At 35.5% G+C, this 20514-nt stretch overlaps 1 protein-coding gene across 4 annotated transcripts in view; it reads right to left on the minus strand.

Moving 5' to 3' along the window:
• The window catches only part of LOC118277061 (inactive dipeptidyl peptidase 10), a 183826-nt gene that overhangs the window by 84655 nt on the left and 78657 nt on the right, over positions 1–20514 (minus strand). For 2 of the 4 annotated variants that reach the window (XM_050696444.1, XM_050696445.1), the window contains exon 3: positions 19909–20122. In XM_050696444.1, coding sequence (XP_050552401.1) covers positions 19909–20122 — 214 coding nt within the window. The remainder of the gene's footprint in view (positions 1–19908; positions 20123–20514) is intronic. The other 2 variants (XM_050696447.1, XM_050696446.1) reach the window with 1 other exon arrangement.

Consider the following 20514-nt stretch of genomic DNA (forward strand, 5'->3'; position numbering starts at 1 on the left):
TCGCATATCTACTGAGTCAGTAGCAGCAGAAGATGAGTCTCTAGCATGGCTTGAAACTAGACGAGTTCTTTGTCAAATAGTTACGTAAGTAAATCGATAATATAATAATCAAATTAGTATGTCTCACGAAAGTTATAATAAATTTATTTACTTTGACGTTCAAAAGTGCATTCTTGCTCTAATTAAAATAAATAATTTGACTTTGACTTTGACAAACAAAATCCGTATACAAATTTATGTTTTTAAACGCACCTACACAAGACAAAATTCTATTAAGAAGCAATATTTAAAAAAATGAAATCAACTCCGAAGTTAAATTCAGCATTCCTAACTCGCTGTGAGTCGCCCAGTGTAACACAGAGTGTGGTTTTATTGACAATCACTGGTCCGATATTGGTTCCATTCGGTCTGTAGGATTGTGAACTTTCTTCTCTACTGGTCGGCACTCGACTCGTAGGTTTAATTAAAATGTTAGTGCACCTGGAATTAGATGTGGACTGGAAAATAAAGGGGGAAACGTCGGTTCTTTTCTGTACTTGTGTAAGGTTTTGGTTGATTTATTTATTGGGAAGTTTTTGACATTTTATTTCATCTCGTTTGTGGAATAATTTGAAGTGGGACTACAGAAGAAAGGTTTTGGGTTATTCTTTACGTTTTTCTTAATTTGTCAGTATTAATACAGTGTCAGTATTATATAATGATTACTGGGACTCTTCCGGTTTTTCGAATAAAAATCTCAGTATTAGCACGGAGTTTGTAATTGTGCCCAGTATATGGCAATAGTCTCACCCCCTATTACATGAAACTAATAACACAAACGGTGTAAAGTGGACATTGTATAGCGGCATGCCGTAATAATATGCTCCTCTGCCTACCTCTTCGAGGATAAAAGGCGTGACATTGCATAATACAGTATCTGAAATTATCTTGAATTACAAAATGTCTTTGTTTTCAACTAATAATAATAAAAAGTGGTATCTGTAATATTTACATTTTAAACGAAAATCAAAGGTGTCGAACACAGCAGTTACTAGGATAGCAGCATTAAGTAGGCTTCGTTGTACAATTGCACCCCTGTAGGTGTTCGATTCCGATTGGCAGCCGGTTAATTTAATCAACGGCTTGCCGACACGTTTTCGGGTCAAACCAATGACCACCTTTTATTTAAACGTACTAAGGTTTCAATTTGGTTATCTGTTTAATAGTCTTTTTTTGTTTTGTTTGTGTTAATCCTGCTTGTAAGTTTTCTTTGACAAGTTGGTAAAGAAAATTGCTCTTTATGACATTAGATTTTTTGTCGTAGTAACGAGTTTGGGGGTTAGGAATTTAAGGGTTGTTGAGGATTTGGGGATAGTAGAGATTAATACTTGGGCCTCCGGTAACCTCATTCATCACCACGAAACACAACGCACGCTTTGTTTTACGCCGGATTTCTGTGAACCCGTGGTATCACTCCAGTGGAGACGGCCCATTCGTGTGGAAGCATGGCTCTCCCACACTTAAATAACATTTTAACTTCAAAATAAAGCCAAAGCCACAAACTAACATCTGTAGTCCTAGTACAAAATAACTCTACTTCACATCATACCCAGGTACTATATTAGTAAACACACACAAATAATATATGAAGCACACACAACTTTAAATACGGCGCCGGCAACAAACTCCGGCTCGTTTAAACTCAGTAATTTTCCTCTTGACCTTGTTTTAGTAAAAACCGGTCCGGTTGCCGTACGGCCGACGTACGGCGCACAAAAGATGAACTTTATGTTAAGTGATGAACGTTATATGCATGAACGAATATGTTACCGTCAGTGGAATTCACGGGAATTTCAAAGAAGTGGAATGAAGTAGCTGTGATGCTTTTGATGTGAAATGTTTTATTAAATGTTTCGGAGGGAAGTTAATTTTGCAATACGGTGTTTATACCTGTTATATATAGAGCTAACTTTTGCACGCGGCTTCGCTCGCGTTAAGAAGTATTATTCTTAATAATCGAATTTATCAAAATCCTTACCTTCTTCAACTTTTAACTCTAAAATGTTTAAAATAAGAGTTCACCATTCTACATACTCATCATGGCCCTAGTTGGGTGCTAAAAACAAATCATGAATCTCAACTTCATATTCTGTTTCACAAGCCAGGTTTTATGAAAATAATACTGAATCTCAACAATATTAAATGAATCTTTTAAAAAGTATTTAAAATCGTAAATCGTACAGGTATAAACCTTTTGTTTATGACTTTAAAACGATAAAAATGGAAGTAAATATAAAATGAAGGTAATTTAATGTAAAGCCGTTTATTTTACGAAACGTTTACAGCTTCGGTCACGGATATCTTTAAGCGTAAATGCCTAATAAATGTACCGTATATTAGCTTTCTTTGTTCATGTTTTTTTTGTAATATTCCTTCTTTTTTGTGGTACCCTAGTACTCTCATCGTGATTTTAATATATTATGATAATAATATTAATGATTAAAGAAAAAAACAGATGCATTTAATAATTATGTTATCGGCTTACTCACTTAATTGTATGACGAGGAACTCGACTAGTTTCAAGCCATGCTAAGGGCTCATATTCATGAGCAGAATTCCACGACGCAGTGATTGTAGCGATTAATTTGGTATGTCTCACTAAAGTTATAATAAAATTACAGAAGGATTTGTACAGCAGAAAAGTAACTTTATTTCTCAAAGATGTCATAATTTTAATAAATCAAATAATACTTTTCCTAACCCATAATTCAATCCAGGGAATCTTGTGAATGGGAGTCGCACTTGTCACCACGCACTCAACGATAGTATATTATAAATCAAAACATTGAATACCATATTTATTTGTTAGTATGTAAGGATCGGTTCATATCTGACGTAAAATACGTCGAGCGTATCATCGGTTGCACTAACGTATCAATGTTGAGTGTGAACAGTCAAGCGTTTTTCTATACATTTTGTCTGTACTAATGTTACGCAACCAATAATACGCGACGCATGTTCCGTCAGATATGAACCGACCCTATGCCATCCATAAAATGAAATAAATAAATATTCCTTGATAATGTATTCAAATACCCAAGGTAAATAATAAAGATTTAAACAAGGTAAACAAACAAAAATGAACCTTATAACCTAATGTATAAAAAATAATTTAATAAAAAAATATACAAACGGGTCTCATTTGTCAGTCTCGCCGCTAATTTCGAAGTCAGTTTTCAACATTAATTTCGTTTTGGACTGGCAAGCGACAGCTATAAGCAATGCCACATTTATTAGCTTTTTATTTCAATTCATTTTGCTGGTACATTCTTTAGGAATGTGTGTTAAAGTTCTGATGATTAATATTGTGGAATTATTATAACAATATGTAACATAGTCACGTCTCTTGGTCCCTGAAGGGGTGAGCAGAGGTTGCACATCACACTAGTCACACTGAACATACAAATGTTATAAATGTAAAAGCTTTTTTGTTTGGACTTTTGTCCGTCAATCACAATCACGCTGAAACTACTGAACTGATTTTGATGAAATTTGGTATACAGACAGTGTTTGGTAGACTTGGGTGATAGGATCTTTTTATTCTACAGGAACGCGGGCGAAGTTGCACAGTCACACTAAAATAATAAATATCTAAAAATAATAAATGTAAAAGTTTGTTTGGATGTTTGTCCGTTGATCGCACTGAAACTACTGAACGGATTTTTATAAAGACATTTTTATGAAATCGAAATAACCCCAATGACACGATCGCGGTGCCTGACACTTGGGTATTGAACCCAAAGTCTTTACTCTCACTTACAACCAAGGTATTAAAATAATTAAAGTAAATTGAGCAATATTATTTTGTTTAACATCTGCGATGAAAGAATTTGATTTCCCAGTTTTTACTGTTACCGCCTAGTTACTTTAACATCGAAACTACTTATAAACCACCACCTTAATACTCGTACAATAATCGCTCATGTACGCGCAAACCTGACCTACACATGACCCAATTTTCAAGTAAAAGCTAACACTACATTTTCACTATATTACTTTAAGACTCATAAGATAAGCTTTTACTAAATAACTTACTTTAAAATAGAGCTTTTAATATGACCAAAAATATGGTAATCCTGGCAACCATCACTAAATTCGCTTGTTGATAACATAAGGTAACATATCAACAATTGTTTTATTCCCCGAATATCGCATCGTTCCTGCAACATGCATTTTGCACCAGTTATGTTACAAGTCTCACTTTCTCGTTGGTCGAGTGGTCGCACTTGCTTACCTCCTTTTACATAGGACTTATAACACAAATGGTGAAAAGTAGATGTAAATTTACAGCAGCATTACAGTGCCACTATGGGCAGTTCTGCCTATCTTTCGGGGATAAAAGGCATGGCGATATATCATAAATCTCATATAATCTATACATATAATAAAATTATAACAACTCCATGTCTGTACATTACAGATATTTAAGAAAAAATAAGATGGGGGATCTTTATTCAACCAATAGAAGCGAAAAACATGATTTAAAAAATTTTTGTCTGTCTGTCTGTCTGTCTGTCTGTCTGTTTGTTGTTCGCTTTTCACGCAAAAACTACTGGACGGATTTTGATGAAACTTTTTTTGTTATATAGCTATTAGTCCTCGCTAACATATAGGCTATCCTTTTTTTGGAAATTCGCCCTTTAAGGGGTAAAAAGGGGAGGAGTAAGTTTGTATGAAACTCCGTCAGTTTTGAAGCTAATTCGATTAAAATTAATATTCGGCTATTTGGTTACAAATTAAGAATGATGCAATGAGGATTTTTGGAAAATATGCCTAATAGGGGCTGAAAAAGGGGGGGGTAAGTTTCCATGAAACTCCGTTAATTTTGAAGCTAAATCGATGAAAATTAACGCTTTTTACGTGAATTGCCCTTCGTTTTGTGACATTTACCTGTTTAAAGAATCATAATAATAATAACCACACTCCTGGCTCATTTATATCTTAAAACATTATAAAATCCACCCCGTAATAATCAACTTCCTAGAAAAAATTATGCCTTATTGGAACACCAAATTAAAAATATTTAACCCAATTCAAACCACTGAAACAGAATGTATCCCAATAAAAAGAGGAATCTTTCAAGGCGACGCGTTAAGCCCTTTGTGGTTCTGCCTCGCGCTCAACCCACTATCGAACATGCTCAACAAAGATAATAGAATAGGATTCAAAATTAAACATGAAACTCAGCATACAACCCTCACTCATCTTATGTACATGGATGACATCAAACTATTTGCTAGCACCCGGGATGAAATGTACACTCTCGCCGATATAACACAAACCTTTTCCAATGACATTGGCATGGAGTTTGGAATAGATAAGTGCAAAATCCAGTCAATTATTAAGGGAATAGCAGAACCAATAGTATACGAATTAGGCAACCACGAATTAGTAGAAGCTGTAGACCCTAACGATGGCTATAAATACTTAGGCTATTATCAATCGGCAGAAATCCATCATAAAGACACAAAAAAGCTATTACAACAAAATTTTAGAAATAGATTACACAAGATATTACACTCTCACCTCAACGCAAGAAATACCATCAAAGCTATTAACACCTTTGCTATCCCGATTCTAACATACTCATTTGGTATTATTCGCTGGACTCAAACTGACCTCACAACGATCCAAAGAATAATTAACACTACTATGACTAAGCATAGAAAACACCACCCAAGGTCCTGTATACAGAGATTAACCCTGCCTAAAATTGAGGGCGGCAGAGGTCTCATTGACATCACTAACTTACACAACAATCAAATCCTACTACTCAGAAAATTCTTTTACAACCGCTCACAACATTCACCACTACACAAAGCTGTATGTCAAGCAGACACATTCACACCACTCTCACTAGCAGACCACACAAAACAAATTACCACAATCAGCAGAGAACAGAAGATACAAACTTGGCAACAGAAATCGCTCCATGGCCGACATCGTCTCGATTTAACCAACCCTGTCGTTGACAAGATAGCGTCAAACGCATGGTTAAAGCGAGGCGAGCTGTTTCCAGAAACAGAAGGTTTCATGTTAGCCATTCAAGACCAAGTGATCGACACCAAGAACTACAGAAAATACATAATCCGCGACAGCACCCTTGGCAGTGACCACTGCCGGCACTGCCACAGACAGCCTGAAACAATCCAGCACATAACAGGAGCATGTTCATCCATCACACAAACAGACTACAAACACCGACACGACCAAGTTGCAGCCATCATACACCAAGCACTCGCATTCAAACACAAACTCATCACGGAGAAAACACCTTACTACAAATACACACCCCAAATCATCCTAGATTCACCCGATTTTAAAATGTACTGGGACAGAACCATACTCACTGACAAAACCATACACCACAATAGGCCTGACATTACACTTCACGATAAAAAGAACAAAACAGTTTATTTGATAGATATAGCAATCCCTAACACACATAACCTTAGTTCCACCCACACTAACAAACTCTCCAAATACGCAGACTTGACTATTGAGCTCAAAACCCAGTGGCAAGTTCATACCGTTAAGACTATTCCTATAATAATTTCCAGTACAGGCGTCATTCCCAAAACACTACACAAGAGCTTAAAATCTCTTGACCTGCACCCTCTAACATACACACTTTTACAGAAAGCGGTCATATTAAACACCTGCAGAATCGTCAGGAAGTTCTTATCGATAGAATAACAATTATTTAAAATCATCCCAGGGTTGCTTTGACCAAAAGTCCGCAATCTTGGTGTATTCCCCCAGAAATGGGCGACGTTTTAACTTAAACACAAATATCATAACAATAATAACATAAGCTGGGAGTACCTCCACGCGGTGAAGGCGGTAACAGTTCAATACTGGCTAAAACTCCCATTTTATTGTAACTCATCAGAATAGATGCCTTCGGGCTTATGTTGTTTTGTGGTTTACGTATAATAATTTGGAAGCGCGGAAATGACTCTATTATAATAGTTTTTTATCTTCTGTTGGCGCATTAACATCTCTTGGCGAAACGGAGTTCGCGGGTACCAGCTAGTTAGCCATAAATATTTATTTATTAACCTTTACCATCGTTATTACTTTTTAAATACCAGATCACCCAATATTGTTTTATCACCAAATAATCGTATCCAAATATAATTCACTAAACCTGCCATAAAATAAATTTTACATACCTTTACGTAATAAAATCTACATTTTGTTCATGAAAACTGAACTAAAATAATTTACATCGTGCAGTTTCCTAGTTAATGGGTGCTGACCATTGTAACCCGGTATAAAATGAAGCAGACTTTGAAAATAAACTTGCAGCTCTATTGTTTCTCTGTGGCCCTGGTAGCATTGCGCTCATTCATCTAAATGAATAGGAATGAACGAATGAACCACTGAATGTAATTGTTTTACAAGGCTTTGTATGCGAGGAGTATTGAATTATTATCTTTATTAACATAATGTTTGGAAGCTTTACCTATTGATTTATTTGTTGAAATTGAAAGCAAGGATTTGAAACCGATTCCTATTTTAGATAACACTATCAGAAGGTTTAGTACGAGTTCATTTTACGTTTAACGAGACCGCCACTTTATGTTATGACGTTCGGCGCTCTGGTTGGCCTGCTCCAATGAATCCACCAATTAAAGGGCTAAACACGACGTTTTGATCAAGTTAAACGTAAAACCAACTCGTACTAGGCTGGCAGATCAACAGATCTAAATTCAAAAGATAATAGTGTGGAATCTAAAATTAACACTATTGCTATACCTATCAAAAACACTAAGCATAGGTACTCTTTCTTTCAACGCCTGTTGCTAGTTCTCAATCGCCATTTTCTTCGATGCACTTCAATAAGCAAGCGAGCCTTTCTCGTAAATTGCTAAGACGTGGTAGAGCTCCTCTAGTGTCCTACTGCCCTGGTAACTGCGGTATATTTATCACCCTATATATCGAGCATTCTTTATTTATTTTATGTCTTGTATGTTATTTTAATATAGTCTAGTATTCTACATTTTCTTAAAAGTATAATGTTTTTTTATCTTATTATATCTTGTGCACTTTTTTTGATGAGAGATAATCATACAATGACTTTTCTCGCCTTGGACAAGGCACTAGGAAGTATCAGACTCTTACTGACTTAAAACCACCCGTTCCTACTCCTACTTTTTGAGCCGGAACCCCGGTAACCCACTAGGCAGTCCGTAGCACCGGGTCGGCATCAGCCCTACTGGTGATCTGATGGCTGTATCTTGTCCACTATGACCATTATTACCATTCTAGCCATTTTCAAACAATTTGTTAAAATAATTTAAACAAAAGTTGGTCATAAAAGTTTGCAGGCCCAAATCGTCTTTTTATCTTTCAAAGTCAAATTCTATTCTCTGTGAGTAACACATTTCATATGTAACAGGGAAATAACTCCGAATCTAGTAGTACATCCATCTTCACGCCAGTTCTCCTTACTTTAAAATAGCACCTCTCGACCTTGACCGAATGTCTGATTCCTCGCGAAAAAGGCCGAAACATCAACCTTGACCCGCAGACATAAGAGCTATTTTAGACTACAACAGATATGTCACTCGTTTGAAAGAAAGGCTTGTTTATGAAAGTGTTGTGTGACTTCATCACGCTTGCATTCCCAAGAGGTAGGCAGTCCATCTTGTAGGCAGTCTATTGTAGTTTGTGACAGTTTGAATATTTATTTGTTTTGAGAACTTAAGTTATTTTCATCTACTTAGTGTAGTGTAGTGTATTTTTTATTTTGTTTGTGTGTTAAAATGTATGTTTACTAACCCAAATGTTTTGTCCTTTCAGTTTACTAACAACTACCACAAAGTTATTGTTCAACGGTTCACAATCTCGATTTTTATATTTAGAAGATAAAAACCACAAAACAACATATCAAAATATTAATTACTGCGCAAAATTATAGACTAACTAACATCACACTACGTCCAATAGGAGACGAGTAGAACGGATGAAACCGCGTGGAAGTAGCCAGTTAGTCATAAATCTTTGTGAAGTTATTGGATGGTAAGAAAACAAGATTTGAAATTAGTCTAGAATAATTTATCAAGAATATATTTTATTTTAGGTTGAAATCTATCAAAGTTCTAATTAATTCACTGAAAGGAAAGGCAATTTATTAAGCTATTGTATTTATTGCATACATATTTAGCTGAACCCAAAAATACACTTCGTTGGTGAAAAATGGATTTTTGAAATTATTAAAGTTTCCCTGGGTTTAGAAATAAGAATTCCTAGAAACTTGTGCTCAAAACTTTAGACTACTTACATACATGTATTTATTAGGTACTAGGCAAGCATATAATGAGCAGAGAAACAGAAATGGCTATTATTATGATTGTCTGTCATACAATATTGTCTCGACAGCAAACAAAGCTTAAGAGCTTAATCATGTCGGTCGGTAGGCCGGCGACGTGTCGCGAAAAGCAATTTATCATTTTCATTAAAAGCGAATTTCAATATTTGCCGCTTCGCTATTTTTCATCGCGTCATATCTTATTTTTCATGATCGTAAAATATTATATGAACGACACCATTTAATCAATAGCTTCTGCGTTTTATGCGCGCCTAGTAACTTGAGTATTGATATTTAATATATAGATAGGTAAAAATGTCAGCTTTAAAATAATTTAGTATTTTTATAAATGAATCAATCAATTATGATAAATAATAAATATTAATTACTAATGTAATTAATATTAATGTTATATTTTATTTTAAATATGCTTGGTTTTATGCAGTCGATTATTTAGGGGTTTTTTTTTTAGTTAATAAAATCCCTAATAAATTATAATTTCTAAGCCTCTGTAATGTCAAAAAAGAAAACTATGAACATTTTCTTCCTTTCATAGCAACAAAACGTCGTGTGTAAGGTAAATAGTAAGTGAAATATTAAAGAGAAAAAATAATGATAAACACCTCTACCTCTCTCAAAACCAGTGTAATTTATTTACGGCTTAATAAATAACTAATTTCATGGCATGAAACGAGATTTTTCTTTAGTATTCAAGCTTCATATGTTACGTTTAGCAAGATCAAAGTGACTTTATTCTAATAGAAAAATGTTGCCTGAGTTTTTTCCCGGCGTATTGTTGCTCTAAATTATATACCTTCTGTGTTATTATGAGACCCTGGTACTTGCGCACGAAATTAAAGGGGAAATAATAAGACTTTATTAAAAACTAAAATAACTTCTGATGTTATTTGAGAAAGTTTGTTTATTTTTCTAAAATGTATGATGAGTTTTTTTATGAAAAGACTATATTAGCCTTTTTGTAGACTATGTTAACAAATCTTGATAAGTGGCTTCAATGCAAAAAAATATTTCTTTGGTACCTATTCAAACTCCATGTATGTTTAACAAGATCAAAGTAACTTTCTTCTAATAGAAAAAATATATCACAAGTTTCTTTCTCTTAGTACTGTTGCTATAAATAATATGCTATGTTATTATGAGACCCTGGTACTAACGGGGCGTGATTAAGTTTGAGACCACGAAATGAAAGGTAGGAAAGTTTATTAAAAAGGAAAAACTACAATTTGCATAAAACCCTTTACTTTGTTTTTCTATTAAGGGAAGAAAATGTAACTTTATGATTTTAATAGAATCACTAAATTGTAAAGTAAGTAGATTGCGCTGTGGATTGGCTTGTGTTATTGACATAAATTTAATTAGATATTGATTATATATGAATATAAAATGTACATGAATGAATAAGATCAAAGGTTGTGACTTGCCATTACTTATCCAACGGGGTTTTTGGGTTTTAAGGTAAGCGTCCACAGGCCAAAACATCGTACGCATTCCGTATGACGTCATTAGTACGCATCACATGTAGGCATTGCCGATGATGCGGTCCGTACGATGTGGGTCAGTGGACGCAGTTGTAATAGTTTCTATACAAGACAAACTAAAATCCGTTGCGTGGGATGCGGGCCTATGGATGCGTACCTTTAGTTACTCTCAAAATGGCGGTACCCTAAAAAAACCGTTAAATTATTCCCCATCGTAACAAACTTCTGAAGCCATTAGTGTTAAAAAACAAAAAAAAAGTAGAAAAGCTTTTAAAAAAAGAACGACGGTAACGTTCCACGGTTTCTATGAATAAATATTGTGTTTCGAAATTTGAATTCGTTGAGAATAAGTCGTTGACGGTTGTTGAGTGCCAGTGAATTGAGCGATTTGTTATTTATTTCACTGCAATATTTTCTTCTGCAATTGACATAAAATGTCATGTATTTAAAAACAACATATTTTTCTGGTAATACTTATAATGAAGGCTTTGCTTAGTCTGTATTGATAATTGAAGCCTTAAATAGAATAAGAATCATGAGATCTGAGATAAATTCGATCGTATTATACAAACTTATTTTTTCTCGTACAAAATTCTAAGTAATATCTAAAAGTATTAAAACTTTATATGGCATTATACTCGGTTTCCATTATACAGACAAATAACACAAACGTAACAAAACCACCCATTAAGAAAATGTAATTAAAAACATAAATACTAGTTGAAAACTTTTACTTAAGAAACAAAACAAGGTACAAGATTCCTTTCAAGTTTCTATAGACGAATAACCAGTATAAATTGATCTCAGCCTACGTCTAAAACTGTTACTATGCGGGATCAAGGTATTCTGGTATATTACACTGCCTTATGCGGAAAGTTCTAGAATACATTGATCCCTGGTTATATTGAATATCTTTACAAATACAGGTCAACTTATGCTGGATATTGTCTTAGTCTTAGCAGGTACGAAAGTTTTTTGCAATTAGGTACATTTGTATGAATGAGCAAGGTAATTGCCAAGTTAGTTCTGAACTACGTGCAGGCGCGAAGGAAAGTCTGTTTTAAATGGCGTATTGCAAGCGGGTGTAAGCAGAAAGTGTTTTCAAAAGAAGGTTTCTTAGTTAGTTAAATTGATGCACTCCATAGAGTAGTATTGACCTATTAAATGGTACACTTTTTGAAGAAACCAATGTCACTTTGTCCGACATGGGAATTGAACTCGAGACTCCTGATTTAGCAATCGCATCTCCTGAATTCGTCAAACACATTATCTAATATTTTATTAAACAATACCCGCGTACATAATATATCAAAGCTGAACATGCACATCAAAATTACCAGGGCAACATAAAACCACAAGAGCCATCATAAGTGTTCATAAATCACACGGCAGAGGTATTACACGAACGGGCGATTAAAGTACCTAATAGATGTTCTGAAATTCAAGACGAGACGTGTTTGTATGTGTAAAATGTACATTTGTGCGTTTCCTGTATTGTTTATGTTGATATTCACATATTATATTGTTCATAGTTTATTTTATTTTATTTTATTTCTTCATGCACATGAGTGTGTACACTAGGTGGGCTTAATGCCATAGGCATTCTCTACCAGCCAAACCTACAGGTGATGCAATGAAAAACCAGTGGTAGGTGCATGGACCAAGCAAATTAATAAAAGCTCAAGGAGAGAAAAAAAATACAATATACTTTCTAACACAAACATATACCAAAATATATTTAAATAATATAGAAACATAATAAACCTACATAATAACAATACATATACTATCTACATATTATAATATATACATACTACTTATAGTGAAGATCAAGATGAACCCTCTGATAACCTCTTCAAAAGAAGCTCCCGAACTCTCCACTTGAACGTCAAGCGAGCAGACAGCATCCTGATATCGGTGGGGAGCGCGTTCCACAGCAAGATAGATTGAATTAAAAAAAGAAGAATGAAGAAATTTTGTGTGATGAGTAGGACACTGAAGGAGACGGTTATTGGAAGAGCGTAGATATTTGCTGTGGTTGGCGCAAGTGTATTGAAAGAGAGAGGAAAGATAGTTAGGCGAAGAAGGTGAATCGAGGAGGGAAAAAAGTGTGGTAAGCGCCCTTTGCTCCCTGCGCTGGCGTATGGGCAGCCACTTTAATTGCAGCCGATGTGCAGAAACGTGATCATATTTACGCAGGTTGAAGACGAATCGAATGCAGTTATTCAGAAGTCGGTCAAGTTTATTGAGGAGATCTGCATTCAGGTCGTAATAACAAACATCCGCATAGTCAATAATAGGGAACAATAAGGCCTGCACTAGCATTGACTTGGTGGTAGACGGAAGCAAGTTCTTAATGCGATAAAGAGACCGCAGTGATCCGGTGACCTTTTTGCACACATTTGTGACTTGTGCCTGCCAGTTCAGATTACTGTCAATGAGCAAGCCGAGGTTTTTGACGTCACTACTGAACGGCACGATCGCACCGTCGAAGACAACAGGCGGTAGGGAAGTATTGTCAACCTTGCCCAGAGACCGAGAGCTTCCGATGATGTTCGCCTGGCATTTGTTGGGGTTCACCGCAATTCCAAACCGTGCCGACCAGCTGCTGATGGCAGACAAGTCAGCATTAATTTTAGTGATGGCACTCGGTAAGTCGTCGAAGCCGGCCTGACAATAAACCTGCAAGTCGTCGGCATACAGATGGTACGAACACTGAAGTTCTGAGGTGATTAGATTAATAAATATGGAAAATAAGAGAGGTGAAAGTATGCCGCCTTGAGGAACGCCAGCTTTTAATTCGCGCCAATTAGATGTTGAGTCACCATGTTTGACCGACTGCTGACGCTCCTGAAGATAAGAAGAAAACCATTCCAGTGACTCGCCAGAGACCGTAAGGTGGTATAGGATACCTAAAAGGATGTCGTGACTGACCATATTGAAGGCATTCGAGAAGTCAACCAAAACCAGGACGGTGGCTCTGGTGTTCTCGAAGCCGGTTCTAATATCGCCAGTCACTTTAAGGAGGGCTGAAGTAGTGCTGTGGCCTGGTCTGAAGCCAGATTGTAACGGACTAATTAATCCATTTCTGTATACGAAACTAGATAGTTGTTTGTGTACGCAGGCCTCGAGCACCTTGGACAGGAAGGGAAGTATAGATATTGGACGGAATTGGGAAGGAATAGTGGGAGTAGACACTTTTGGGAGCGGACGGACATAAGCTCTACGCCATAGGGATGGGAATGTTCCGGAAAAAAGGGAAAAGTTTATTGATAATATATAGTTTATTGAATATAGTTTATAAAGCCTACTGCTACTAAAGATATACTTTCAAATATAATTTTGTATTAAGTTTCTACTAAAAACCGCTGCGTTGACGTATTTTAAAATTCCGCTCCTAAGTTCTTCTGATGCCTTAGTACACTAAGGTACAATACTAACTATGTATGTATACCTAAGTATAATCATGTATGTATTTAAACTTACATTGACTTATCTAGGGTCCAAAATTGAACATTAAATAAAAATCCTGCTAAATGAAAAGAAAAATACAAATAGCTGCAATTTGTTCGTAACAAATTTTGAGCGATCGAGTGTTACAAAATTTTCTTTTACAAAATAAAATTAGATTCAATTAATTTTGGTTTAGTGCGCAGTGACCACACATTGCAGCCATTAATTTCATTCATTCATTCGGTTAAATTCTTAGTGTGCAATCTATCTGCGTCTAATGGCTAACCAACGAATTCTTGGTGCATTTGTCTTTGGCATTTACTTTTGCATGGTATATGGATATAGCATAGCGTCATTGTCATGTTACGTAAAGCAAAAAGCTATTTAGAGTTCAAAGCTATGTACATATCGACGGTTAAAAGGGCATAAGTGACATTTTGGTCAAAATGTGTTTATTATGCTATCCTACGTAAAATTTTCCGCTCTTTCGAATGCGCTTACTTTCATGGCTCTACGATGTCATTTTTGGCGTTTATACCCTAGCAAAAAAAAAACATTTTCCTAGTATTCTTTCGACGACCGATGAGTTTAAACGGCTCTCCTGAACATTTCATTTTTTGTCGCTTATACCCTATTTCCTTGTAACCGTCGATATCTACTATTAAACATCAAACAATTTGTAAAATATAACACTATAATCTTATATATAAAAATGAATTATTGTTCGTTAGTCTCGCTAAATTTGGCATTTTTTTTTATTATTTGTGGAAGTTCAGGAAAGGTTTAAAAGGTGATAAAAAAGTTATTGAGGCAAGTACGAAGTTTGTAATTTTAAAGATCTAAGCTAACAGACACAGAATAATAATAATTAAGTCTTTGACTTCCAATAGAAAACTGTTGAAAGCAAATCCTCCGCTAACATCGGTCACCGTTGATCACTACGGCGTTCAATGTGTTAACAATTATTTTCGCTCACACAACTAACCTATAAAACAAATCATTAACAATTTAAAACACACTTTACACTAAACGTTGGCATAACAATAGTTTTACCCGTAGGCTATCAGCCCCTTAGGCTATTACAATACATTTATATAAACTTCAATGAATCAGGTATTTACAATCTAGCCATTGTTACCTATATACCGGCACAGGTTTATTGTTCAGACAGGTATATGATTGTTGGAAAGCTTTTCCACCAGAGATGTGCTATGCTGCGTTACTGTGGATGTGTTTGGCTTCCACCAATCATAACCATAACCTAAGCTTGGTGGAAACGGACTCAGCTAAGCTATGTTTTTTATAAGGAAAGGTGAGTGCTACGGACCTTACTATCGATACATCGCTTGAGCTATGCGAGGAAGATACGCAGCGTATCTTCCTCGCATAGCTTAGTATTGGTGAAAACGGTTACATAGTTTTACCACTACATATTCGTAGCATAGCTACTGAGCACACCTACGGTGGGAAAGCACCCTTAATTATTAATACCTCTGTGGTTTTCTGCTTCCCTAGTAATTGTCGAATATCGACTGATATAAATAACCAATCTCCATCCAAAAGCATTAAATTACGATTGATTTTTGGCATTTTAACAGTATCTCGAATCGGCATCCTTCAGATCAAAATAGGTATAATTGCTTGTCCGGATCGAACTATCTCGTTCAATAAAGTAATTGCTTATATTATAGTTATTTTGTCAATCAGAGAAAGTAATTAATGAAAAATGGTTGTTAATAAAAAGTATGTACAGTCTTCTCTCGATATTTCAAACCTTCGATAATTCGAATCTCTTGGTAATTCGAAGTTGTCACAAGCTTCCTAGAAAACCTTTTAAATTTTTGAACTAAATCAATACATTTTTGTGCACATGATAATTCGAACGAAAGCTAGAGCTACGCAAATGTTCAAATATTCGGTAATTCGAAATATTTTACGAGTTCCTCGAATTTCGAATTACCGAGAGTCAAATGTAACATACATAATATTCCCATTAATAACGCGCTTATTTCAAAGAAAGTAAATTAATGAACAAAATACAAAAGAAAGTAATACATTAGGCGTTGTTTTGTCTATTCTAAACCAATTTCTTTAAATGATAAATGATATTTATTTTTTCAAATAGGTTACAATGTAACTCTTTTACACGTCAATACCTTTCTGACTAAAAACCTCCCCTTTCCTACTCCTGCTTTTCGCGCCGGAGCCCCGGTAAACCCGATAGGTAGTTCGCAGCTTGTATTATAGTCGCCTAGCAATGTGATTTCAACCGAAAAGGAATGGATTGTACAGCGCTTGACACGACAAACTGTCCAATTCGTTATATAGTTTGTATTGAGAACCAAGATAAGTAAAAGTCTTTGAGCCAAAGTTATTTACTGTCTGTCTGTGTCTATTTAAACCTATATTATATATGTTTAATGAGTTAAGAGTAAAAGAGCAGACGTATCGCCAGATGGTAAGCGATTAGCACCGCTCATGGACAGCCGTAACATCAGGGGAGCTACAATTGCGTTTCCGGCTTTTAGAAAGGTTTTTCTTGAGGGTTCGAAGGTCGTAACGGTTTGGAAATCGATGATACCATAGCGATGCCTTCCGGCCAAATGGGAGTAAGCGAATTTTTTTGCGATATTGAGTTTTACACATCGTTCGATGGAGCAAAAATTAGCTGATTCTGAATTTGTTTATAACTAAAACTTTTTATTTACCCTTTAGGCCGGTATGGAAGGAAGGTAGGGAGGCCTTTGCCCTGTAGTGGGGGTGTAGTGGGACGATCATGGCTGAAATCTCAATCTAAAATTTAAATCTTTAGGCCGGTAAGCATCTATAGTATTATAGTACGAGGCAGAAAGTTCCATAGTTTTGTACTTTTTGTTTTCAATACACACAAATTCATAAACGCTAAAACTTAAGTAAAAAAAGTAACCTGCAGCATTACCGAGACTCCCACAGAATTAAAGAGCATAAATAAGGAAAAAATGTAAAAGAATTTTCCACCTTCGTGGAGCGTTCAACACTAAAGTCCACTTAAAACTTCTCTCAACGTTCAAACGGGGCACGGCTAGTAGCAGTGCAGTTACAAGTGAGTAGAGTAGTAACTACTGGTAGGCGAGTACCGAGTAGTGGAGAGCTCTACGTATGTATGCTAGTAGCTGTAGCTAGCAGGTAGTAGGTACTCGTCCTGAGATTTCACGTAGAATACTTGAAAGCGAGTTGGAAAGTGTACATGAAAAGGTTTGCTTGCTTGAATGTTACTCTACTTTGAATAAGTACGTTATATTAGTAGGTAGTGGTGTATGTTTTTTGTAGTATACGATAACCAACGAGCAGTTAGAACACCTGATGGTAAGTAATTGGGGATGCCTACAGCTGATACCCGCAACCCCAATGGAGTTACAAGTTCGTGAGCGGTTTTTTATACATTGAGGGTTGAGGATTTAGGTATTGGATCTCCAGTAAGCGTTATTTCACGCCACCTTTCTATAAGGCGTGGTATTACGAGTTGGTGTGGTATCAAACACGTTTTAAAAAATACTACCTATAATTTTAAATGTTAAGCTTTATTTCTATTGATACCTACACAGAAATTTTACACGATATTCCGAAATGAATTCAATAATTACAATTTGTAGGAGACAAATTAACACATAACTACAGTAACTAATTAAGATTTGTATAAACAAATACAATATTCAGACCAAGTCATTACTTATGTACGTACATAGTTCCTAGAACAAGCGCGGTAACCGCAAATTACTAACAAATTCAGCGAAATGAAACATTTATTGATGCTTATGTTCATACTAATTTATGAATTCGTTCGTCTGTGTGTTCATTGGAAACGAGTATTCCTTTAAATACGAATAATTATTATATTATCTTTATACACAGCTAACTCTGAATCAATATGGATTTTGTTAATCAATTAATTCACTAAGTGTGGGAGAGCTATGCTTCGGCACGAATGGGCTGGCTCGACCGGAGCGATACCACGGCCTCACGAAAACCGACGTGAAACAACGCTTGCGTTGTGTGAGTGAAGTTACCGGAAGCCTGGAGGTTTAAGTCGCCAGCTTCTCATGCTTGAGTGTATGGGTTCCAAACCTATCAACGGCAGGAATCAATGCGAGTTATATGTACTTTCTAAGAATATTTAGACACCACTAATCAACGGTGAAGGAAAACATTGTGAGGGAACTTGGGCTTATAATTTCCAATTACATGTTTGAAATCGCCAACCCGCATTGAGCAAGCGTGGTAATCAATGCTCAAACCTTCTCAGTGCAAGAAGAGGCCTTTGGTCAGCAGTGGTCACTTATAGGCTGTTGATGATGTGGATAAAAAACGGAAAACATTCGCCAAGTTGCGTTGCGACATAATTTTTTTTTCTCGTAAACGAAACATACTTGATATTCGCACATCGAACCGACGACTCTTTTAAAGATCAGAACCACGAATTATTTATTATTGAATAAAAAATATCCGAATATAAAATGAAGTAGTTAATTAATTTTATTCAGTATTCCATTTACCACCTTACAATATACATTTCCGTGATGTTAAATTATTCATTTCGTTTCCCGAGTCATAAATATTTATTACCGAAAATTTTTCATTAATTATTTATTCGTTTTCGCAATTTTTTCGATGTTATTATGTTATTTTGTCGAAATGTCTGCAAAAGGTTGTCTTCTTTGATGATTCGATAATTTAAATAAAAAAATAATTAGGTTACCCTGTCTGTTATTCTGTTTTATATCTATCATCGAAGAAAGAAAGTAAATTATAAGTTTTAATGGCGTTTGTAGGGTCTCAGTATTTTTTTAAGAGTTAGGGTGACAACTGAATTCAGTATTCACCTAATTGACAGCCGCAACACGTATAGTTGCAAGTGCGTTTTAAATTTCGGGTTTGAAAAACATTAATTTCTTCAGTTGTCTTTTTTACTATCTATTGACACATGAAGGAACTTCAGAAATAATGCAATAGACAACGATCTCTCACGAATATGAAAATTCAATTCCATCTTTTCAAAGACGAAAAAATTGTCTCTATTTTTCGTGGCAACAAATAACAAATAGGGTCCCGAAAAATAGTACATCAATAGTATTAAAACGAACGGTTTGCGTGTACAATACAAAAGCCTACATTCTACCTAGACATGATTTACTGAAACAGTTTCGCCTGAAAGCTATAAATCTTTTTATCTTTACTTTGTTTTCGCAGGAATTTCAGTGATATTGTTGTTAAGTCCTTTGAAATTTGTAGGTAGGTACCGTACTGAAGTTTTTTCATGAAACTTTTATTGAAATGAAAGGAACACACAAAAGCACTTCTTTGTAAAATTGATAAATAAACTAATTTGATAGAAAAATAATATTTCCATGTTATTTATTATGTTTAGTTTTTCACAATAACTGTTTTAGTGGCGTTTTTATTTATTAGTCTAAAAGTGTCATTATAGCATTAAAAAGTTTTAAACACTTGGTTAAAGTTATACATATAAGTGTAATTTTCATATATTCTTTTGACATACACATTCAATGTGCTGTTCTTGCTTAATTCGATATTTTTATCTAAAACCTTCAAAATTCTACTCACCAGAAATCCACGTCCCATTCCATCGTACAGGAGTCAGCTCCTCAGTCAACAGGTCCTGGATCCTCAACCGTCTACCCTTGACCCTGGGCCCCTCATCAGGAGGAGTGAGGAGGACCACGGAGGTCACGATGAGGGCCAGCACCGCGACGATAACGAGGAGTGCTATGAGGATGCCCCTCCAGTTGCGTTGATTCGGACCTCCGACAACCAACTTCTGAAAACAATTGGAAAATGTTCAGATTATTCTGGAATTTGCTTTTAGTTTTATGGTGTAAGGAACGTTATGTGTCTTAATTAAGGGCGCGTGTACATAATATAATGTCCGATATTACAAGGTTCTTTTTAACGAATTTAACGAATTCACTACGTGGACGATATATTCACAGAAAATATACTAAAAGGTGATCTCTTTTCTTTTCGTTCAGTCGAATGGAAAAGTTGCAACTTGAAACTTGCTACGCTTAAAATTTTTGTCTGTTTTGAAAAGGTTTTCTGTTGTCATTTTTTTACAAGTAAGTACAAAAGTCAACGGGGATATCAGATTTGCAAAAATACTTCTATTACATAATTCTTATGTACAAAACCCACAAATATCGATATTGCAAC

Source organism: Spodoptera frugiperda, chromosome 10 (assembly GCF_023101765.2).
Source record: "Spodoptera frugiperda isolate SF20-4 chromosome 10, AGI-APGP_CSIRO_Sfru_2.0, whole genome shotgun sequence".
NCBI lineage: Eukaryota > Metazoa > Arthropoda > Insecta > Lepidoptera > Noctuidae > Spodoptera > Spodoptera frugiperda.